This window comes from Eretmochelys imbricata, chromosome 1 (assembly GCF_965152235.1).
Source record: "Eretmochelys imbricata isolate rEreImb1 chromosome 1, rEreImb1.hap1, whole genome shotgun sequence".
In the NCBI taxonomy this organism is placed as follows: Eukaryota; Metazoa; Chordata; order Testudines; family Cheloniidae; genus Eretmochelys; species Eretmochelys imbricata.
In genome coordinates, this window is record NC_135572.1 from 119,565,366 (window position 1) to 119,585,711 (window position 20,346).

At 40.3% G+C, this 20,346-nt stretch overlaps 1 protein-coding gene across 1 annotated transcript in view; it reads left to right on the forward strand.

Annotated features, from left to right (window-relative positions):
- LONRF2 (LON peptidase N-terminal domain and ring finger 2) overlaps nt 1-20,098 on the forward strand; it is a 58,105-nt gene extending 38,007 nt beyond the window's left edge. The window contains exons 4-12 of the mRNA XM_077814530.1: nt 2,278-2,421; nt 3,206-3,428; nt 7,413-7,512; nt 7,898-8,012; nt 9,649-9,770; nt 10,697-10,855; nt 13,632-13,794; nt 15,354-15,503; nt 15,869-20,098. Coding sequence (XP_077670656.1) covers nt 2,278-2,421; nt 3,206-3,428; nt 7,413-7,512; nt 7,898-8,012; nt 9,649-9,770; nt 10,697-10,855; nt 13,632-13,794; nt 15,354-15,503; nt 15,869-16,027 — 1,335 coding nt within the window. The 3' untranslated portion in view covers nt 16,028-20,098. The remainder of the gene's footprint in view (nt 1-2,277; nt 2,422-3,205; nt 3,429-7,412; nt 7,513-7,897; nt 8,013-9,648; nt 9,771-10,696; nt 10,856-13,631; nt 13,795-15,353; nt 15,504-15,868) is intronic.
- Nucleotides 20,099-20,346: the final 248 nt, after the last annotated feature.

Sequence of the window (20,346 nt, forward strand, 5' to 3'; positions counted from 1 at the left end):
TTATCAGACACTTTGTTGTAACAGATGCAACTAAATACTTGCCTGGGGAAGAGTTGAAGACCAGATCTCTCCTCTGCTCCCACCGTTTAAGACCCTCTTCTAGGCCTCTAAGAAAGGGTTGGTTGGTGTGTGTGTGTGTGCGTGCACTCCCCCATCCTCTCATGCTCTCCTTTATTCAGCCAAGGAGAGTGCTGTCTTCAGTTGCATCTGAAATGAGAAAGGGCTTGGCTAAGAGAAGATATGAATTGGAGGGCCGATCTAGAGACAAGTTTTTCCCACCAGAACCGAATGTGGGCCTTTGGCCTGACTGGCAAATTCCTCCTGGGCTTCTGTGCTCTTACTGGCCATCTTCTTAACCTTATCAAGATGTTTCTATGTATAAAGATAGACCTTTGCCAGTTTGGTACCAAGGAAACATTCAATTATCAGATCCGAAAAGAACAGATCCGAGGGTGGGTCTAAGTCCTGATAGGTGTCCTACAGAGGTAAGAGATTTGTTACCAGAAGAGGAAGAATTAGTGAAGATACAAGAATAGGATCCAGACTCTGAAAGGATACCTTCTCCAGAGGAGAATGTCAGACACTTTAGCATCATCACCATCAGAGGGCAAGGTGGTGCTCTGTGAATTGGTGGATTGCATGTGAGACATCAAAAAGTTTTAGTTTCTGTATGTTATCTCTAATTTCTATAATTCCTCCTCTTTCCCTTCAGGATTGATTTAAAGCTCTGTATTTAAGACACATTTTCATATTTCAGTAAGACCATATCACTGGAAATTTCTTCATTTCATGGTAGGAGAGGACCTACTATGTTTCAGTACATAGTCATCATCTTTGGCTCATCTAGAGGTCCAAGGCTGTTTATGAAATGCCTATCGGTAATGGCAGCATAACTGAGAAAATGGGATTTATGTATATCCTTACCTAGACAGCTGGATAGTTAGTGTCCATTGAGGGAAGAAATCCTGTTACATGTGGATCAAATGTTTGGCAAAAAGTAAATCTAGGATTATGCATAAATTGGGAAAAGCTATTCCTAAATCCAACAACCCAAAAGATCCCTTTCATAGGGGCCTTATTAGACTCAAGTGTAACAAAGTCTTTCTTCCAGAAGAAAGGTTTATTAAAATAATGTTGTCTATACATCTTCTGCAGTCCCCACAATGGTCAATGCTATTCTCTTCCCCCAGTTACTGGGTCTCTTAGCATCAATCATGTCAGTGACCCATACACTCGTCTTCAGATGAGACCTGCAGCACTGGCTAGGAAAAATTACAAACTTGTCTTACACAAAGTTTATTGTACATCAGCGTTAACTTCTATGGTAGAATTACTAATGTGGTGGATGTGTTCTAAATGTAATGAAGGTTATACCTTTCAGTCTGTCTTGCCGTCAGTAATACCTACCTCTGATGCATCTATGGTGGATTGGGTGGTGCCCATTTAAACAAAAATCTACTGTTCAGAGCTCACTGGTCACCAATGGAAAAGAATCTACATATCAGTATCTTAAAACTGAGAGCAGTCAGGTTGGCTCTCAAGTCATTTCTGTCTCAGGTCAAACACAGGGTATGCCAGATCATGACAGACAATAGTACAGTGTTTGTATTATCTGAAGAAATGAAGGGAGGCTCATTCCCTACAATTGTGCATACAGGCAAGGTGTCTGGGATTGGTCTAGAATAAGATGATCACCCAATAACAATTCATGTATCGGGGGGAACAAAATACCCATGTAGATCACCTGAGCAGGTCAACTACTCAAATGCATAAGTAGAATCTAGATTTGATGCAAATTTGGTATGGCTGTTCTGTAGTCCTTATTCAATTAGGATTCCATGGTCCCACCGTCCTTCATCAGAGTACTACCGTCTTGTGTGTGGGAATATGCTGAGGGCACTTGAAGAAGAAATGAAGGTTATTTACCTGTAACCAGCATAGTCACACTCCCTGCCTGTTTTTCCCCACTGCCTCGGAGTCCGCCTTACAAAGGGCTTGGCACATGGGGAAGGAACTGAGGCAGCTGGATTGCCATGTCCCTTTTTCACCCTCTCCCTGGAACATTCAGTGTTCACTGAGGGGTGGTTTGGGGAAGGCATGTGAGTGCTCCAAGAGCTACTGCTAGCTAGAGTTCTAACCGTGCAGGCTACATCTGTGACTATGCAGAGTACATCTTGAAGAACGCTGGTTACATGTAAGTAACCTTCATTTAGACTATACATATGTTTGTTTCTGTAACACCAGCTCAAAAAATTCTTTTTTTTTCTCATTTACTAGATAATGTGTGAGATGTTTTTCCCAGCCTTCGAAAACGTGCATGACAGCCTCACTGCACCTTTCTCTAGTCGGACAAGGTTGAAACCTGCATTTTTAAGCAGCTTAAATGCAGTTGAAGATGGTTCTGCTGCTGGGTGCTCTGAGGTAAAGAATAAAATATTAAAAATATATTAACACCAAAAGTAATTTTGAAGCATCTTGTAATATCTGATCTACCTGACTTGAATTGTTGCATATGTTTCTATACAAGCTTAGTTATTACTAATGCATCTTTCCCCCTCTCAGATTTTAGGGAGGGAATCTAGCTTTAGTGCAATATTATAAAAAGGTGGAAGGAAGTGTGAATTGTATTTAGATCTCTCATTTCTGAGGGCATGTGTACACAATAAAGAAAAATCCGTGGCTGGCCCAGGCCAGCTGACTCAGGCTTGCGGGACATGGGCTGTGGGGCTGTTTCATTGCTGTGTAGACTTCCGAGCTCGGGCCCAAACCTGGAAATAGTCCTACAGTCCGAGCCTGAGTCGAATGGCACAGGCCAGCCGTGGGTTTTTCTTGTCTATGTAGACATACCCTGAGACTACCTAATATAATTAGATTGGGGTACCACTTTCTAAGAGAGCCAAATAGCGGTTTTTGTATGGTGTGATGTTTTAAATAACATTTTATTTTTGTTAGTCTGTGTGCGCTTTGAGAATGCACAATTACAATATGTCAGGAGAGGTGGTTAGAAAAGAATGAGAATTGTAATGAGAGAAATAGCCCTCTATTTCTGAAGCAATTGGAGCAAGTATCTCTTATTAGTATTGGCTCAGATCAGTTACCAGGTTGCCCCATAACATTACTATCTTATCATTTCTATGGATAGAATTAGTGCAGAAAATGAGGAAACAGAATCTGCCTGACTTTCATGCAGTTTTTCTCTTTTCAGGATACTGTATTCAAATTAACAAAAGCCCTGTCCCAAGAGTCCGATGTTCTTCGAAGCACTAGTTCTTCTCTCTCTCACAATGTACTGGATTTGCATTTTGAAGACCATAAGTCATTGGGAACAATCCTCTCCAGCTTACCTGTTGCACGTTTAAAAAGAAAGCTATCCAGTGACTTGAGGGATTTACAAAGCTTGGATGTCCCAAATAAGATTCCTAAAAAAGGTCTGTCCTGTTGTGGGGTTTTTTGTTTGTTTGTTTGGGGAGGTGCCGGGAGGGTGTTGGGTTATGGCACTATATTTTAAAATAGATGAGAAAATAACAGTTCTTTGTTACTGTTTGTAGGTAAAACTCAGAGGGGGGAGAGGTACTCAGACCTGGTCTACACTAGGAATTTACTTCAGTATAGCTATGTCTCTTGGGGTGTGAAAAATCCACACCCTGAGAGACATAGAAATAATGACCTAGCCCCCAGCGTAGACTGTGCTAGGTTGATGGAAGAATTCAGCCTAGCCACCGCCTCTCAGGCAGGTGGATTACCTATGCGGACAGAAGAATCCCTCCCATCAATGTAGGTAGGGTCTACACTGAAGCGGTGCAGCTGTGTTGCTGTTGCATTTTAAATGTAGACATACCCTCAGTGTCACAGCTAAATACAAGCTAGAATAGATGGTTTAGGGCAAGTCTTCACTTAAAACACTGCATCGGCACAGCTTTCTCATCTGCGTAGTTAATCCACCTTCTCGAGAGGCCATAGCTATGTCGGCAGGAGAAGCGCTCCCGCTGATACAGCGTTGTCTACACAGGGCGAAAAGTCAGTATAACTTGGTCATTCAGGGCGATGGATTTTTCACACCCCTGAGCAACGTAGTTTTACCGATTTATAGGTCTGTAGTCTAGACCAGACCTTAGTACAAGTAGCTAACACACATTCTAAGAGACCATTCAATTTGAAGTGGCCCATTAACACCCCTGCAGTCATAAGACAAAAATGGGGAGATAGTGGGTTACAAATCGTTGTAATAAACTAGAAATCCTGTCTCTTTATTAAGACCATAATTTTTAGTGCCTAGCAAAGTTATGAATTTAAGCTCCCAGGTTCATCTTTGGAGGGTGTTGTGCAGGTTTCTTTTGAGGATGGGTGCTGATAGGTCAGATATAGAGTGATTGCTTTGTGAAAAGCGTTCACCTAGAGGTGATATGGTGGGGGGTTTTGAGTTGTGTTTTTCCTGTTGTCTTTTTTTTTTTTTTGTGAGAGTTCACTCAAGATCATAGTGGAGAGCTTGCTTCTGGTGATGAGCGTGGTGAGGTGGGGGAGTTCAGGAAAGATTTCTTTCAGGATGTGGTTCTCATTGGCTATAGGTTGCAATTGTTTGATACCCCATGTGGGTTCTAGTGTGGGGTGGTAAGTGACAAGTAGGCGTGTGTGGTCAGAGGGCTACATGGCTACAACACGACTTCAGACAACTCGTCATTCTTGTTTGTTGCGATGAGCAGAGTTGAAAGCCTTGTCTAAACATCAATGATATTGTTCCAGAGAAGTCTTGATTCATCTGAAAAGAAAAGGAGTACTTGTGGCACCTTAGAGACTAACCAATTTATTTGAGCATAAGCTTTCGTGAGCTACAGCTCACTTCATCGGATGCATACTGTGGAAAATACAGAAGATGTTTTTATACACACAAACCATGAAAAAATGGGTGTTTATCACTACAGAAGGTTTTCTCTCCCCCCGCCCCACTGTCCTGCTGGTAATAGCTTATGTAAAGTGATCACTCTCCTTACAATGTGTATGATAATCAAGGTGCGCCATTTCCAGCACAAATCCAGGTTATCATACACATTGTAAGGAGAGTGATCACTTTACATAAGCTATTACCAGCAGGACAGTGGGGCGGGGGGAGAGAAAACCTTCTGTAGTGATAAACACCCATTTTTTCATGGTTTGTGTGTATAAAAACATCTTCTGTATTTTCCACAGTATGCATCCAATGAAGTGAGCTGTAGCTCACGAAAGCTTATGCTCAAATAAATTGGTTAGTCTCTAAGGTGCCACAAGTACTCCTTTTCTGTTTGTGAATACAGACTAACACGGCTGTTACTCCTGATTCATCTAAGGAATACATACTTCTCTTCTCCAAATGCTGCCTTTCTGATGCTTCATCCATTAATAGCTTATCTATTGTACTGCTGGTGAAAGGAGTGCTGTAGTAGTTAGGCCTCTGAGGTATAGCTAAACTTCAGCGTCTCTTTACATGAAATAGAGGCACAGTAAGCCCAATGGAGGAAGCTAATTTGCATCAAAATCAGTCATATGTTAATATCTATTTTTCCCAGAAAACAAAGAATCCATTTAAAAGAGAAGTACCCCATCCATTCTGCCATTTAATACATCTGCTTACATAGATATTTCAAACTTTTTTAACAAAGATCTCGGGTTTAGCAGTGTGAAGGAATGCTAGAAGGCAGTAATGTACTGTATAATGAAATAATTAATGTTTTTTTAAATCTCCACTGTATTACCATTCATTGTTTCACCAAATTTTGAAGGTTAGAAATCTGACTTCTGCCTTGAAATTTACACACAACGTACCACTGTCTGTTTTCCACCTCTCTGCTCAAAACCCATTTCTTCCAGGTAATAGAAATGGTCCACCTCCCTGCTGTGATAGGAAAACTCCTACAGAGTGGCCTGTGAACTGCAAACCCACCCAATCACTGGGGTGGGAAATCTAACCTTCCCCTATCTTCACAGTAAGGGATTTAGAGCCATTTCACACTTTAACTGTCAATTTAAGGTTTACACAAGATGTGATGCCATGTTATTGTCTGCTGAATAGCCCGTTTAGGGTCCTGCTATTGGTCAGGGACCCCACACTCAAGATATAGGTTAAAGATAAACATTTTCTATGAAAACCACTAATGTATCATCCACAAGACCTCAACGCCCTCCACCCTTCCCCTGTACTTGATACACGCCAGAAGGTTGTGTACAGGTTGTCCTATAACAAATTGTAGTGTTGTAATTTGCATGCAAGGGGACAAACTTAATTTTTCATGTGACATCTAGTTAGACTCCTCCACCAGAGGGTTAGGAGGCAGAGATGCCAATGGTATGAGAACTTTTGCTTAGTATTTCTAGACTTTCTGCTGCTTAGGCTTTTTGAACTACAGTGTTAAAATCCTCAGACAAAGATGCTGATCCTGCAGTGAGTTGTGCACAGATGAAGGAATCTGCCTGCAGAGATCTTATTGCAGGGTCAGACCTTGTAAGTGCCAGTAACCATTATGGAACTTACACTGCTACAGAGCTTCTAGGTCCAAACTGGTAGAAATCTTGTCTACAGGGAGACAAGACTTGTCCACGCGGTTTTGAGTTATTTGTAAGTTTCTCAAGACCCAAGAATTTAGGAGTCTGCAGATTTGGGGGACTTAGGCTGAACCTGTGAATTTAGTAAGGTCTCTTAGTCCAGCTGTTCTGGCTTCAGCACTTAAAGGCTCAGCCTGCTTGGTTTAGTCAGAGCTTAATGCTCTGGGCTGTGCTTTAAGTTTAAAATTCTTGAAAATCAGGAATTCGGCTATACAGAACTTGCCAACAAAGCAGGCTATGCTAGAAGTTCGTTAACGCTCTTCACTCTTTTATAAACAGTGCCTGCCCTTGAGAACGCTAAACATTACTGCAACAGCAAAGTTCTCCGATTCAAATGTGTTAGCAAATTAATCTCCAGCCTTCCCAAAAAAAAACTTTAAATGCAATAGTCCTGATTTCAGAGGGAGAAGGGGGTGTTAAAAAACAAACCTGGAGTTCTTAAATTTAGCTTGTTTTGGGGGTAGGGGGGTTTGGGTTGGGTTTTTGTGGCTTTTTTATGGTGGGTTTTTTGTTTGTTTGAAACATGAAAAACTCTTGAAAAATTAAAATCTATTTCAAAGTCTGAAGGGTTTTTTGTCTTGTCTCAAACTTTGGCTCTCCAACAGAAAAAACTTTTACCCTCTCAGAAAAGTTACCCTCTGGCAGGAGGTCCATGTGTAATATTTTAGGTGGAGAGGAGTTTTTTTTGGGGGGGGGTTGTGTTCATAGAGAACAGATACAAAAACTGGGTTCATCATAGAAAACTAGCATGGGGTCACTACTCTGATTCCATAATATGTGTACATACATAGTGCCTGCTTTACCTGAATGTTTGACATAGAGCTGTCCTTCTCCCTTAGATGGAGATACTGTACTTGAAAACTCAGCCACCCCTGCATTACGTGAGATATCAGCAGTCCTTGTGGATGCATCTGACTTCGAGTGTTCCCTCTGCATGAGGTATGACTGCGTAGAGCTGAGAGTCTTCCTAAACTTTAGACCAAATATATTTGGTTTTGAGGAAAGGGTTGTACTGGAAGCTATTCTAACATGAACTAAAGGTTTTGTTTCATCTTTGCAAAAATGTAATAAATGTTAACATCAGTGGAGATGCTGAAATTATTTTTGCAACATGTCAATGTAATGGATTTACTTTAAAAATGAAATCCCTTTTACGTCCTAGGATAGAGACTAAATAATAAAAATGTCTCACAAGATTGACATGCAGGGCAGGAAATAGCTTTTCAAATGATAAGCTTAGTGACACATTGCTATCTGTATTGTTTGTGTGTGGGATGGAAATTCTAAAGAACCAATTTTATTTTGTCCCAACTGTCTGGTTTAGGTTATTCTATGAGCCTGTTACCACTCCCTGTGGACATACATTTTGTCTCAAATGCCTTGAGCGTTGCCTTGACCATAACCCATATTGCCCGCTCTGCAAAGAAAAGCTCTCTGAAGTAAGTTTGTATTTGTGAGGGGGTTTTTTAGAAGCTTTTATTAAGATCTTAGCATATTGTGCAAAATCTCTTCGCAAACATACAGCTGAACAATATAGGGCCAACATAGTAGTCTTGTTGTGCTCTGCACAGACATAGTCTGAATACTAACACTAGTATTTATTAAGCTGTATTAATAATCTGGAGCAGGCCGGAGGGAAGGGAAGTACTGACCAAAATTGTTCGTACAGTATTACTTTCTCACATTGAAATGAGGCGTTTTAGTTTTTGCGTGAACGGTCTCTAACAAAGACTGTGAAAATGCTGAAGAGGCCGTACTGTCATTGCAGTCAGTATCTCTACTGATACTGGGTTGGTGAACAAAGCACGCTTCTGGCCATTCTGGTGTAGAGAATGTATGCTCAGCTGCGGGAAATCTGATTCCCAAATATTTAGACTCCTCAGGTGGCAATAACTTGGTAGCTTGAGTCAAAAGGTATTATCTCCTTTACACTAAGTAAAGAGGACTAGAGGTGGGCAAAAGTGTTTTGTGTTTGTTTTTTTGATGCGGGCGGGGGGGTGTGGGAATGGGAACAGAAAATAGTTTGCAGAAAAATGCTGATTTGCATAGATCAAAACATTTCACAAACTCCTGTGTGTTTCAGTTAGTTGTTTCAGTCAAAATTGGGGAGGGCAGGAGGGTTAAGGGTCAAAAGAAATTCAGAAATGTCAAATCAGCTTTGTTTCACCACTTCTGAAACCTAAACATTTTGTTTTTGTTTGTTAGATTCACAAAACCACTTACACCCTTTAGCCCAGTTAAGCACACACCCCTCCCCCTTCTCTCCTGCTGAAGCTGTTACACTTTGGATACATGATTAAATATTCATTGGAGCAGGGACTGGAACCTGAATGTTGCCTGCCCTCCCAGGTGAGTGCCTTAACCACCAGGCAATAGTCATTCTCATTCGCTCACTCTCTCTCTGGTCCGGTGAATACTTAAACACTTTACACAGAGTGGAATAGCTTCAACAGGAGAGACTGAGAATACTCTCTAACCCTGGTGGTTGGGACACTCACCTGGGAGTGGTGGAGACCCCAGCTTCAAGTCCCTGTTCTAGAGTGGGGATTTGAACCTGGGTTTTCCACATCTTGGGTCAGTGCTTTCTTTAACAGCTAGGTAATAAGGGACTATCACTATCCAAAATGTTTTTTCTTTAGATGACCTGATACAAGTTTTTCCCAACTCTTTTGATATGCTGAACCAAACCTGAAATATTCTGGAATTTTCGAGTCAAACTGAATTGTTTTCAACACTTTGGAACTACCAGCGAATTGCAAGTCAGTTATTCTCACAGCTCTGAAGAGTACCCTTTTTTTTATTGTTATGTTGTAGATCCTATGATAAATTTGTCCTTCTGGAAGTTTATGGGCACTGAAGTGGATAGTGTGTCCACTCTTGTATCACAGAGATAATCTCAATTTTTTGAAAGAGTGAGAAAAGAAGGGGGGTTAGAACAACTTTACATCAGGAAGCTGCTGCATTAATTGTTTTGTCACTGTTTGCGAACCATCTTGAGCTATCTTGCTCTTGGAATGGAGGCTGGACATAACTGATTAAATATTAGTACTTAAGCTTTAACTCTCTTCTCTATAGTTTTTGGCAAGCAGAACTTATAAAAAGACAGTCCTTACAGAAGAACTAATAGTTCGTTACTTGCCAGAAGAGTTATCAGAAAGAAAGAAAATTTATGAAGAAGAAATGAAGGAATTATCAAAGTAAGTTGTTTTTCTGTTGTATCTAAATGTTGTAAACTTTTATTTTGATGTAGATTACTGAAGAAACCTTTAATTTATTTATGAAAGTAGGTTTCAAAGGCTCACTTAATCTATTCCAGTGTTGGCATGTTTGTAGTCGATAGTAATCAAGGAAAAGTAGGCTTGGATGTGAGAGGTGCACAACATCAGAGGAAAATATTAATTTTATTTGGCAATAAATTTTAGTGGATTTATTTCTGTGAATAAAAAACCCATAATTTAAAACTAATTAAAACATCTTCCCCAACAGTAGGAAGTGGGGGATTGGGAGTAAAAGAAGCGTAAAATGTAAGCAGGTATGCTTCTACACATCTTTATAAGTAGATGTATTGGCTGCTTTATCCATGATTACTTGTACTTGCCATATAGCTGAATTTAAAAAATCACAACAGAAAAATGAAAGTGTGTTACAAAACTAGAGGCTGAAAGTTAACTCTGTCCTTGAGTCCCCATTTCCACTGAATTCCTACAAACACTCCACGTCAGTTTGGAATATAAGGATTGCTTTCCAGCTATGTTTAAAGTATATGTAGTATGCAGTAATATATCTTTTTGAAAATTACAGATAAAAGCTGTGTAAGACTCAGTGATGTGCAAATTAGATGCTTTTTTCCATGCACATGCGTGAGAATGCGATTGCATTTTCCAAACTTTTTCTATTAAAACCGAAGAATGGAGGTATTAGTACCTAGAGTGCATTAATAGCAGGGAGAGCCCTTGGTGCTCTGGTGCCTGTGAAAGCAACAAATTTTTGTTGGCCAAGACCTTATTTTACGAGAAACAAGTCTGAGAAACCGTTCTAGTCAAACCACAACTATGAGGTTTTGTGCTGAATAAATACAGTATGCGTGAGGAGACTGACTGTTCTCATATTTGTATTTTTGCAGTTTGAATGAAGATGTTCCCATCTTCGTGTGTACCATGGCCTTCCCTACCATCCCTTGCCCACTTCATGTCTTTGAACCTCGGTATCGGCTAATGATAAGAAGATGCATGGAAACTGGTACCAAACAATTCGGCATGTGCTTAGCTGATGAACTAAAAGGGTATGGAATCTTGCTGAGAACATCCCTGTCGTAAGACTTTTGGAAGCCAGTGGAGAACCATAGTACTCTTGGTCTTGCACAACCAGTTGGATCCTTTTTAGGTTTCATGCTAGCAGATACAAATGTTACTAAGTGTTTTGTTGCCAGGTTTTTATATAATCTGTAAACATCCCCTTTTTACTGAAGTTTCTGATATCTCAATGTTAGACCCAGAAAGTTTGACTTATGCTCTAGTTATCCATCCAACCTCCTTGACGTATGCCTGGAAAGTGTTTCATTGTGGATATGCTTTGGAATAGTTATGTTACATTTAACTAGAAAATAGTAACATGTCAAAAGACTGGAGTGCATATGGCATCTATTTCCTGTTACGTTATGTATGAACGGTTTAGGGTCAGTCGTACCACAGAGAGCCTATTATGACAGTTTCTGATCCACGGTTTGGTTCCCAGTATAGGCTGTTGACTAAGTCAAGGTGAGGGTTGCTCTTCTGTCTGTCTGCTCTGTAAGGGTACGTCTACACAGGGATGATAAACCCATGGCTGGCCTGGGTCAGCTGACTCAGGCTGTGGGGAGTGGGCTCTGGGGCTGAAAAATCGCTCTGTAGATGTTCAGGACTGGGACCATCAGAGAGTGGGGTCCCAGAGCTCGGGCTCCAGCCCCAGCCTGAAGTCTACACAGCAATTTTTAGCCCATGAGCCTGAGTCAGCTGACCTAGACCAGCCACAGCCGTGCCATCGGTCTTTTATCCCTGTGTAGATTTACCCTGAAACATCTTCCCGTCTCCTAAGCTTTGGGTTCAAATCGGACTTTTATGAATACCCTGGGTTAATAAAGCTGGACCATACAGTAGGTGTTTGAAGTGGAAAATTAGGCTTTTTGAATGAGAATTACATGCTTGGTGGATGAGGATGCTGGATCTGAGCTTTCATTTGTAGGAACTGAAGAATCGTAAAGAGGTCATTGGTGTCCTAATTCCCTTGATGGCATGGTGTAGCTGCAAGCATGTACAGTGGAATCTTACAGTGAAGTGCTGATCCCTTTGAAAGAGGGAGGATGTAGAGAATAACTGGATTCTCTGCTCTGCTCTTAGAGCATGCACAACAGAGTTAGTTTCCAAAACCCTCCACCTTTTGGGGGCTTGGCTTTATTAGTAATTCGGAAATAACAGTGTAAACCTCAACTTAAGCTGCTTCTCAAGTGTAGCTGTTCTTAAGGTTTCTCTGTAAGACCACCTCTGGCTTAATTTTTTCTGGCACAGACACTCCCATCACCTTGATATTAGGAAGCTTACTGAAGCACTTACCTCCTGACTTGTACAGTGCCTGGCACAACGTGGTCTTGATCTTGGTCAGTGTCCCTCGTACTACAAATAATGTATTCACACTGGAGCTACTGGACGCACCTTCCGTCATGACTCAGCAGTAATTACCCTGAATTTTAATGCAGGATTTTAGCTCCAGTTGCCTTCTTCTAAAAGGGTGCAGTGTGTAACCCAGTTACATGGAGTTTCTTTAGAACAGGAGAGGACTTTCCTGACAAAATACCTCTTCCTGGTTGCTCTTCCAGTTGCAGGTGGCCCTGGCAGTTGGTGGGTGGGGAGTCTCTGGTTGGTGTCTCTCTTGCAGCAGAGACCAGCTGTAGTAATATCAGCAGCTAAGGATTCCTCTCCCCTGTTCTCTTCCTGCTTTCCCCTGTAAGTTCCCTGTAAGGCAACTTCTTTCCCCTCTCCTCCTCCTCCTCCCCACCCAATCAGAAATAAGGAGAGAGGGAGAGGAGTAGTAATCCCCTCAGAGTGCATCACTTACTATCTACATGGTGGTTGATAACTTACTACTAATCATTTTAGAGTGCATTAGAACTTGCTTACAGTGGTGTGTTAATTAACTTTAAAGCCTTGTGCCAAGGTTGTTTTTGCTGAAATGTCCCACCATTGTCTCCACTATTGGAGCTGAACCAGTGGTAGCAGCAATGGGAAAATTTATCAGAGGCCTAAATTGGAGTAAAAGCAGTAAAAGACATTCACTTCACTTGCACAGCTTCAGCATATTCTCTAGGCCAGTGGTTCCCAAACTTGTTCCGCCACTTGTGCAGGGAAAGCCCCTGGCACGCTAGGCCGGTTTGTTTACCTGTTGCTTCCGCAGGTTCAGCCAATCGCGGCTCCCAGTGGCTGCGGTTCACTGCTCCTGGCCAATGGGAGCCGCTGGAAGCAGCGGCCAGTACGTCCCTTGGCCCACGCCACTTTCAGCAGCTCCCATTGGCCTGGAGCAGCAAACCGCAGCCACTGGGAGCCGCGATCGGCCGAACCTACGGATGCAGCAGGTAAACAAACCGTCCCAGCCCGCCAGGGGCTTTCCCTACACAAGCGGCGGAACAAGTTTGGGAACCACTGCTCTAGGTACTTCTCTGCCTTCCTCAGCATTGTAACTGAGCTATCTCTTTATAAATAGTTGCAAAACCCTGCATAAGTTGCCACCAGCACTCAGGAACTGGTGTTGATGACCAGGAGCATGAAATCTGCTCAGTTTATTTAAAAACCTGCCCCTCCCTCCTTCCCCACACACAATTCTAATTTTAAAAAGCTGTTGCTTTAATCATGAAGTGTGTGTGTGACTGTTACAAGAAGCATCGTTGTGTTGGAAAATTATGCAGTTACTTTCGTTTTTCACCAATGTAACGCAGTGGTGAATCAGGTCCAGTAAGTTTATAAATGTCTGAACTTCTATAAATACCTGTTAGTGACTTCCTAGTTTTCTGTGCCCTTTTATTATTTCAGGTTTGCCGATTATGGCTGCATGCTAGAGATCAGGGATGTAAAGTTTTTTCCTGATGGGCGTTCAGTTGTTGATACGGTTGGTGTTCGTCGATTTAAGGTCTTGAACCATGGTCAACGAGATGGGTATAACACTGCGAACATTGAATATCTTGAAGATAAAAAGGTGATCTCTTGGGCATTCATGTTTCTTTGGGTTCGCTTAAATGTTCTGTCCTTGTCACATCTCAAGTTGAAGTTATTTATTTACATGGTCATAGTGCACATTTTCTTTACTTCGGAAACCATGGAATAAATGATTTTGCCCTTCTGACTACCTCACTAGCGCTCTCTGCAGTTTAATCCTCTCTCTACCAGTGGTACTTCTGTTGTCATCAAATCTCAGGGTAGCTTTCAAACCTTTGATACTTGAAAAGATACAACCTACCATGTCATGTTTAGATCGGGGCTAAAGTAGCAGGTGAAAATGACACTGGTTCAAGACCCTTCTAAAGACACACGTCTAAGTTTTATTCAAGTGCTTAGGATTCCATGCTTTGCATTGTTACACAGTATCTGTTCGTAGCTCCCACAGGTGATCTCTGACCTCACCACACACTGAATAGAAAAGCTGTTTTGTTTTTGTTTTTAAAAAGGTAGAACTCATTTTAAAGAGGAGAACTTGGTACTAATACTCAAATGCTTGTGTATGCATGGCATCTAAGGAAATCTACCAATTAAAATAACTTTCTTTTCTAAAATCTGGCGAACACCTCATTTAGTGAATTTGTGGTGGAATTTACTGGCCAAAACAAGAATGGCCTGCATAATGGTCTAGTGTTATGCTGGATATCTCAAATGAGTGCCAGAGTGAGCTGTAGCTCACGAAAGCTTATGCTCAAATAAATTGGTTAGTCTCTAAGGTGCCACAAGTCCTCCTTTTCTTTTTAGTAGAACTCTGATACCACTTCACAGTGCACTCACTGCAGAGTTCAGGCCAGTGGATAGCATTAGAAAAGTCCAGACAGGTCACATGGTTCTCAAACAGACTTTCACAGTTAACTGCAGTTAACTAGGAGGGTTCTCCCCGTTTGTGCTATGCAGGTCAATTGCCAACAAACACACAGAAAAAGAGACAATGGGGATAAAATGTCTCTTCAAGGTTAAAGTGGTCTAATATCCCATGTTATTGCTCAGGGTCCTCACTGTGTGAAGGTGAAGTATATCATCAGATCAAACATTTGTGTATATTGGCAGAAACCTTTTTAATACCATCCCTGGTACTGGGAAGTCAGTCTCACTTATCTACTTGTTCTGTTTCTCCCTGTCATCTTTCCACTGCTCCCTTGACCTGAGTACCACTTCTGCTGTATTTGAAAACAGCACTACTTTGTAGAATTCCCTTAATGCAGAAGCCCTGGCAGGAGGGCTCCTCGTCCTTATTAAGAGGAAATCCTAATCAACTGAAGACTCCAATAGCAATACTTCTGACTTGGTTGCTGAAAGGACCTAAAACTTCTGTAGGAGAGACCAAAAAATGGAACTGGCACGAGTTTGGGATGTATCAGACTTATGCACCACTTCGTTAGCTGGAGACATTCACATTAAGTGGCATAACCATCCCTTAGTAAGGAGTAGTCATTGCTGTTAAGCATAATTGGGTTGAAATTGGCTCTTTGTGAGGCATTTAAATAGTATAGAATATGGAATAAATCAGATTTATTCATCCTCCTTTTTCTTGATAAGGTGGAGGGAGCAGAGTATGAAGAACTTGTCCGTCTTCATGATTCAGTTTATGATCAAGCTGTTGCCTGGTTTACTTCCCTTAAAGACAACATGAAAGCACAAATTCTCAATCATTTTGGATCAATGCCAGGAAAGGAATCGGAGCCACAGGTAAATATTTCCTAAACCTGCACTACCATCCTAGATCTATGGATCTCCTAGACAAATCTCTGATAGAAAGGTCTCTCGTGTCTCATACATATCAAGCTTATTAATGATTACCCAGTTCTGGTTCACTAGAATCAAGGTTGGAAAAACATTGCCAACTACTCCCTGTGGTTTTGACTCCTGAAGATGTCATTGCTACTTAATTGCACAAAGAGGAAACATTTGAAGTTGGTGTAGCGCTCAAGAAACCCCCACTATATAGATGGGCATTAGTTGTATGTACTCCTAAAATAGAGGGAAAGTGGGAGGGAAGATTGCTAACACTAACCTGTAATCTGTAAGCATGTATCCTTTTATTTCTCTTGCAGAGTAACCCCAGTGGTCCAGCCTGGTACTGGTGGCTATTGGCAGTGTTACCATTAGAAAACAGGGCTCAGCTGGCTATACTTGCTATGACTTCCTTTAAAGATCGTCTTATTGCCATCAGACGTGTATTAATATTTGTAACACGCAAGAGACCCAGATGACATGGACTTACTCGTGAACAGGCACTGACTGTATGTTAGTAGATATGTTTTTTTTAAAAGCATCATGCAGAGATGAACAGTTCTTTCTGGCTGTCTGACGTTTGCTATTCTGGATGTTCACCAAACTTTGCACTCTACTCTGTAATTAATAAGCACTCTGTGCCTGTTGTCCTGGTGAAATCTGAGCCCCTATGAAGTTGTGCTACAATTACAATGTCGTTGGTAGTTGTGGATAACTACTTTGAAGTACTATTCATAATCAAGAGTTGATGTTTCTAGCCTGTGAGAGACTGAGTTTAAAGTATTAGAACACCACAAATGGCCTATGTGCAGTTTGGATTTACACTTAGAAAGGAAAAGAGTTCTCTGCAATGGATCACGGACTGCAGATAGATTTGTTAGAATTTTCCTGAGATGGTCAGCAGAAGGGAAATCAAACTATCCTGCAGATAAAGAATGCACAAAGTACATAGCTGACAGGATATTCTCTTAATGAGTTGGTAGAGTCTCCCTGCACTTTCATCTACTTGTTCAAGAAATATTGGTCTATAAAACAATTTTCAAGATTAAGGTTTTGGAGGTTGTCCAGGAGCGTAGTATTTACATGGTCAAAGCTGTGTGTCGGGAAGAGTAGTAGCTACTGAACAGCAATTTGGTAGCCTTAAGTAACCCCTTGTGTTGTGATTTGCATGTTGTAATGGAATGAATATATCAAATGTCAAAGGTGTGCATTTATTTTTAGAAAATCAAAGTAATCCCAGTTGGTCAGATGTCACTACACACAAATCAAACATATTCCCTAAAACATGAAAGGCTGTTGTGAAATAGCTATTTCACTCCAAATTCCGGGAAAGCATGCTGTGGTACTCGGCCGATGTGTGTTCTTAAAGTAAACTTGGCTAGGATAAGCATTGGGGAAGATTCCATTTCCCTTCTCACCTTCAAATGATGTGCCAAGCTGATGTTACATTGGAACAATATTTGTTAGAACTTTGGGTTTAAAAGTTAGTGTTATGTTTTATATCATAAGTGCTGCACGTGGTTGGAACCTTGGTCTGTGATGACATCATGAAAGGAGGTCCAAACTGAACACTAACAAGGCAAGTCTCAATGCAAGCTTAAGTCAAGTGTCCTCTTCATTTGTTTGTCTTGGTTTTTAATATATTGGTTTTGTTAATATCTTTCTTTGATAGCTATTGAATATGTTGCTGGTTAGTCAAACTATTTTAGTGGCTATTTAGAAAATTAATTTAATTGTGTAGCTTCCTAAAAGAAGTAATTTTACCAACTTGAAAAGTTAGCCACAATCTGTGCTCTCAAAGTATAGCAAGATGCTTTTAGAGACACTTGTTCATGTGCAACACTCTGGCATGATGAAAATGGTGTCTTATCTAAATGTTTAAAGTGCCTAGTTTTTAGTTTGCTTTGAATTATTATTTTTTTTGTGTCCATGAAGATATATATTAAAAATTTGCACATGAGTCCTGGAAGAAAACTGCATAAACAAATGAATTAACACATATTGACTGCTTTCTTGGATACTGTAATTACAACCTTTGTGGTCTGGGAAGCTAAAGTATCTAGTGCAGTGGTTTTCAAACTTTTTCTTTTTTCATTTATAAAACTTCAAATGGAGGTGCGGACCCCTTTGGAAATCTTAGACATAGTCTGTGGACCTGCAGGGGTCCACGTACCACAGGTTGAAAACCCGTGATCTAGTTAACTTTTCTTTCAGCAAATTGTTACCAGAAGTGGTTTCTGTAACCTGCTCTGAATGTACTGTAATTGCCTCTACCTTGAACGCGCCTTTTCTAGTTAAATAGTGATTTGTAATTTATCCTTTGAATTGTGAAGTGCATAACTTACAACCAATGATTTCGTAATCTCCACAATAGCCTTGCTGCAAGTTCTGCTACTGTCATAAGAGTACTAAAAGTAAAAGCTATATGAGATTCTGAGAGGGTGGAGAAGGCATCAGAGCCCCAAAGCTGCAAACAAAACCGCTTGAAGTCTTTTGGAGCACTTCCCCCTCCATCCATGCATTAGTAACTCTCATACTTCATCCCAGTGTTTTTTCCAGTTAATCCATTTTAGACTACCATCACTTTAGGTAGTTCAGCTTCAGTGTGGCAACCCAACTCATTTTCAGTTGGGAAAATAAATTCTCTTTTCAGAGTAGCAGCCGTGTTAGTCTGTATTCGCAAAAAGAAAAGGAGTACTTGTGGCACCTTAGAGACTAAAATAAATTGGTTAGTCTCTAAGGTGCCACAAGTACTCCTTTTCTTTTTGTGAATTCTCTTTGTGAACTTTCACATTGTTTGTTTGTTTTTTGTTCTGTATGCCACTCTTGCCATCATTGTCCTTGCTCTCTTTGTTTTACCCTTCCCCTCTTCCATGACTCTTTCCATGTCCATGCATTGAGTTTTAATGTTTTGGCGGCAAAGGGACATTGACAGAATCATACAGTCCTAGGCCTTGCACCTGCAGAATGTTACATATGTGCTTAACCTTACACACATATATATCCTTTTAGAATTGAAATGTTAGTTGCTGTCTCCTTGATTCTAATTACTGACGACAATGTGAATTTCTCCTCTTTGCAAAAGCCAGTGATTTAATATGTCTGTCCTTTAAGTACTTTTAAAAGTGACACTACAAAACAAAGTGTTCCCTTTAATACATCATAGGAAAGCAATAATGAAGATGTAAAAGTGTCTTTTTTTTTTTTTTTTAATTAGCTTTTTTGCATTAAATTACATTACTGTCTAAGGATGCCAGGATAACTAATGAAATGTCCTCGCTTGGGTGAAAGCTGAATGACAGAATTTTTGGTAAGTTTTTAAACTGTTTCTAGTACAATGGGGTCATGGTCCATGACTGAGGCTCCTGGGTGTTACATTAATACAAATAATTAATATTTGTTTTTAAACACTTAAGTGACTGACATTTTGGATACATAATATGAAATAATCAGTATCTGTATGCAAATGTTAAACTAACAACCCAAACTCACTGTTTCTTCCAAAACATGAAATACTGGATCATACAGCAAAGCTAAAGAGAAATGCTATTCATAGGCACGTACAGAGTCTCTAGGGGTAGAGACTTTATTCCTACCAAGTTCTCCTGTCCTGGTTTGTACAGCAGCAAATAGTAAATAGATGGAGAAACTAGTTGCCTCTTCTCTGGATTAGAGGCAAATGTCCATATTGCAGCTATCTTACATCTTTACTTCGTTCTTGTCCCCATGGTACGGTATTGAAACCATGAGCTAAGCAGCTGGAAAAGACAGGTGTTTTGCTGCCCTTTAACACATTACATTTTTCGTACTTACTTCCTAGCCTGGGCAATGTGATAGGAAAGTCTCCACTTTGGTGAGATCCTTTATACGTCATAAAGAAACAAAAATGTCCAGATCGAATTTTTTTTTTTCCCCTTATGGGTCACCTGTAAGACTTAAAAAAAAATATTTTTTAACTTCACCTTTCAAGAAGCCTGTAAATTGTTTGCCATCAAGACCTTTGTTATCAACTGTATTTTAACATGTCCAGTCTGTGTTTCATTTCATCGATTGCTTTGGACTTCTAACATGCTGATGATCAGTTTCTTACTGCTTCCCTTTCTCATGCTCCAGTCCATTTTGAAACTGAAATATAAAGCTATTGTTCAAAAACACTTGGTTCATATTACCTTTCACACTGGTGGAATTGGTATTTGGTAGCGCCTTACATTTACAGTTGTGAAATGATTGTATCAATAACAAAATCTCATCTGGGGCTTGTGACCAGATTAAAACAAGTATATGTAATGTAGATAAACTTGAAACAATTTTTTACTGTTTTAAAGCTAGTTATGAAACTGTATGTACATATGTATAAATATAAATTAAACTGCGCCATTTTGTATTTAGTAAATTCAGGACAAGTCCATGTTCTAGCCACATTTGGTACTTGTTGCATAAGCAAAGCCAAACTTTTTTAAAAATAGCAATGTTCATTTCATGTATATTTGCAATATTCATGGGAAATGTACTTAATTTATGTGACATTTTGAATAAACAGATTACATTTAGCAGTGTCTGTCTCTTAACAAAAACCCATCATATGTGAAATGTTAAGGTTACTTGGAAGTTTTCTTAATTAGAACTTAAATTTAAGTGTGCATGTGTATATCTGTTGGTTTGTTGGTTTGTGTATATCTGTTGCTGTTGGTTTGGATTTATGGCTGTAGGCCCTTGTAATTCGTTTCTGTTAGCACGTCTTGTAATTTTAAATGCCTTAATTTCTGTAAATCTGTTTTGGGGCAGACCACTCAGACAA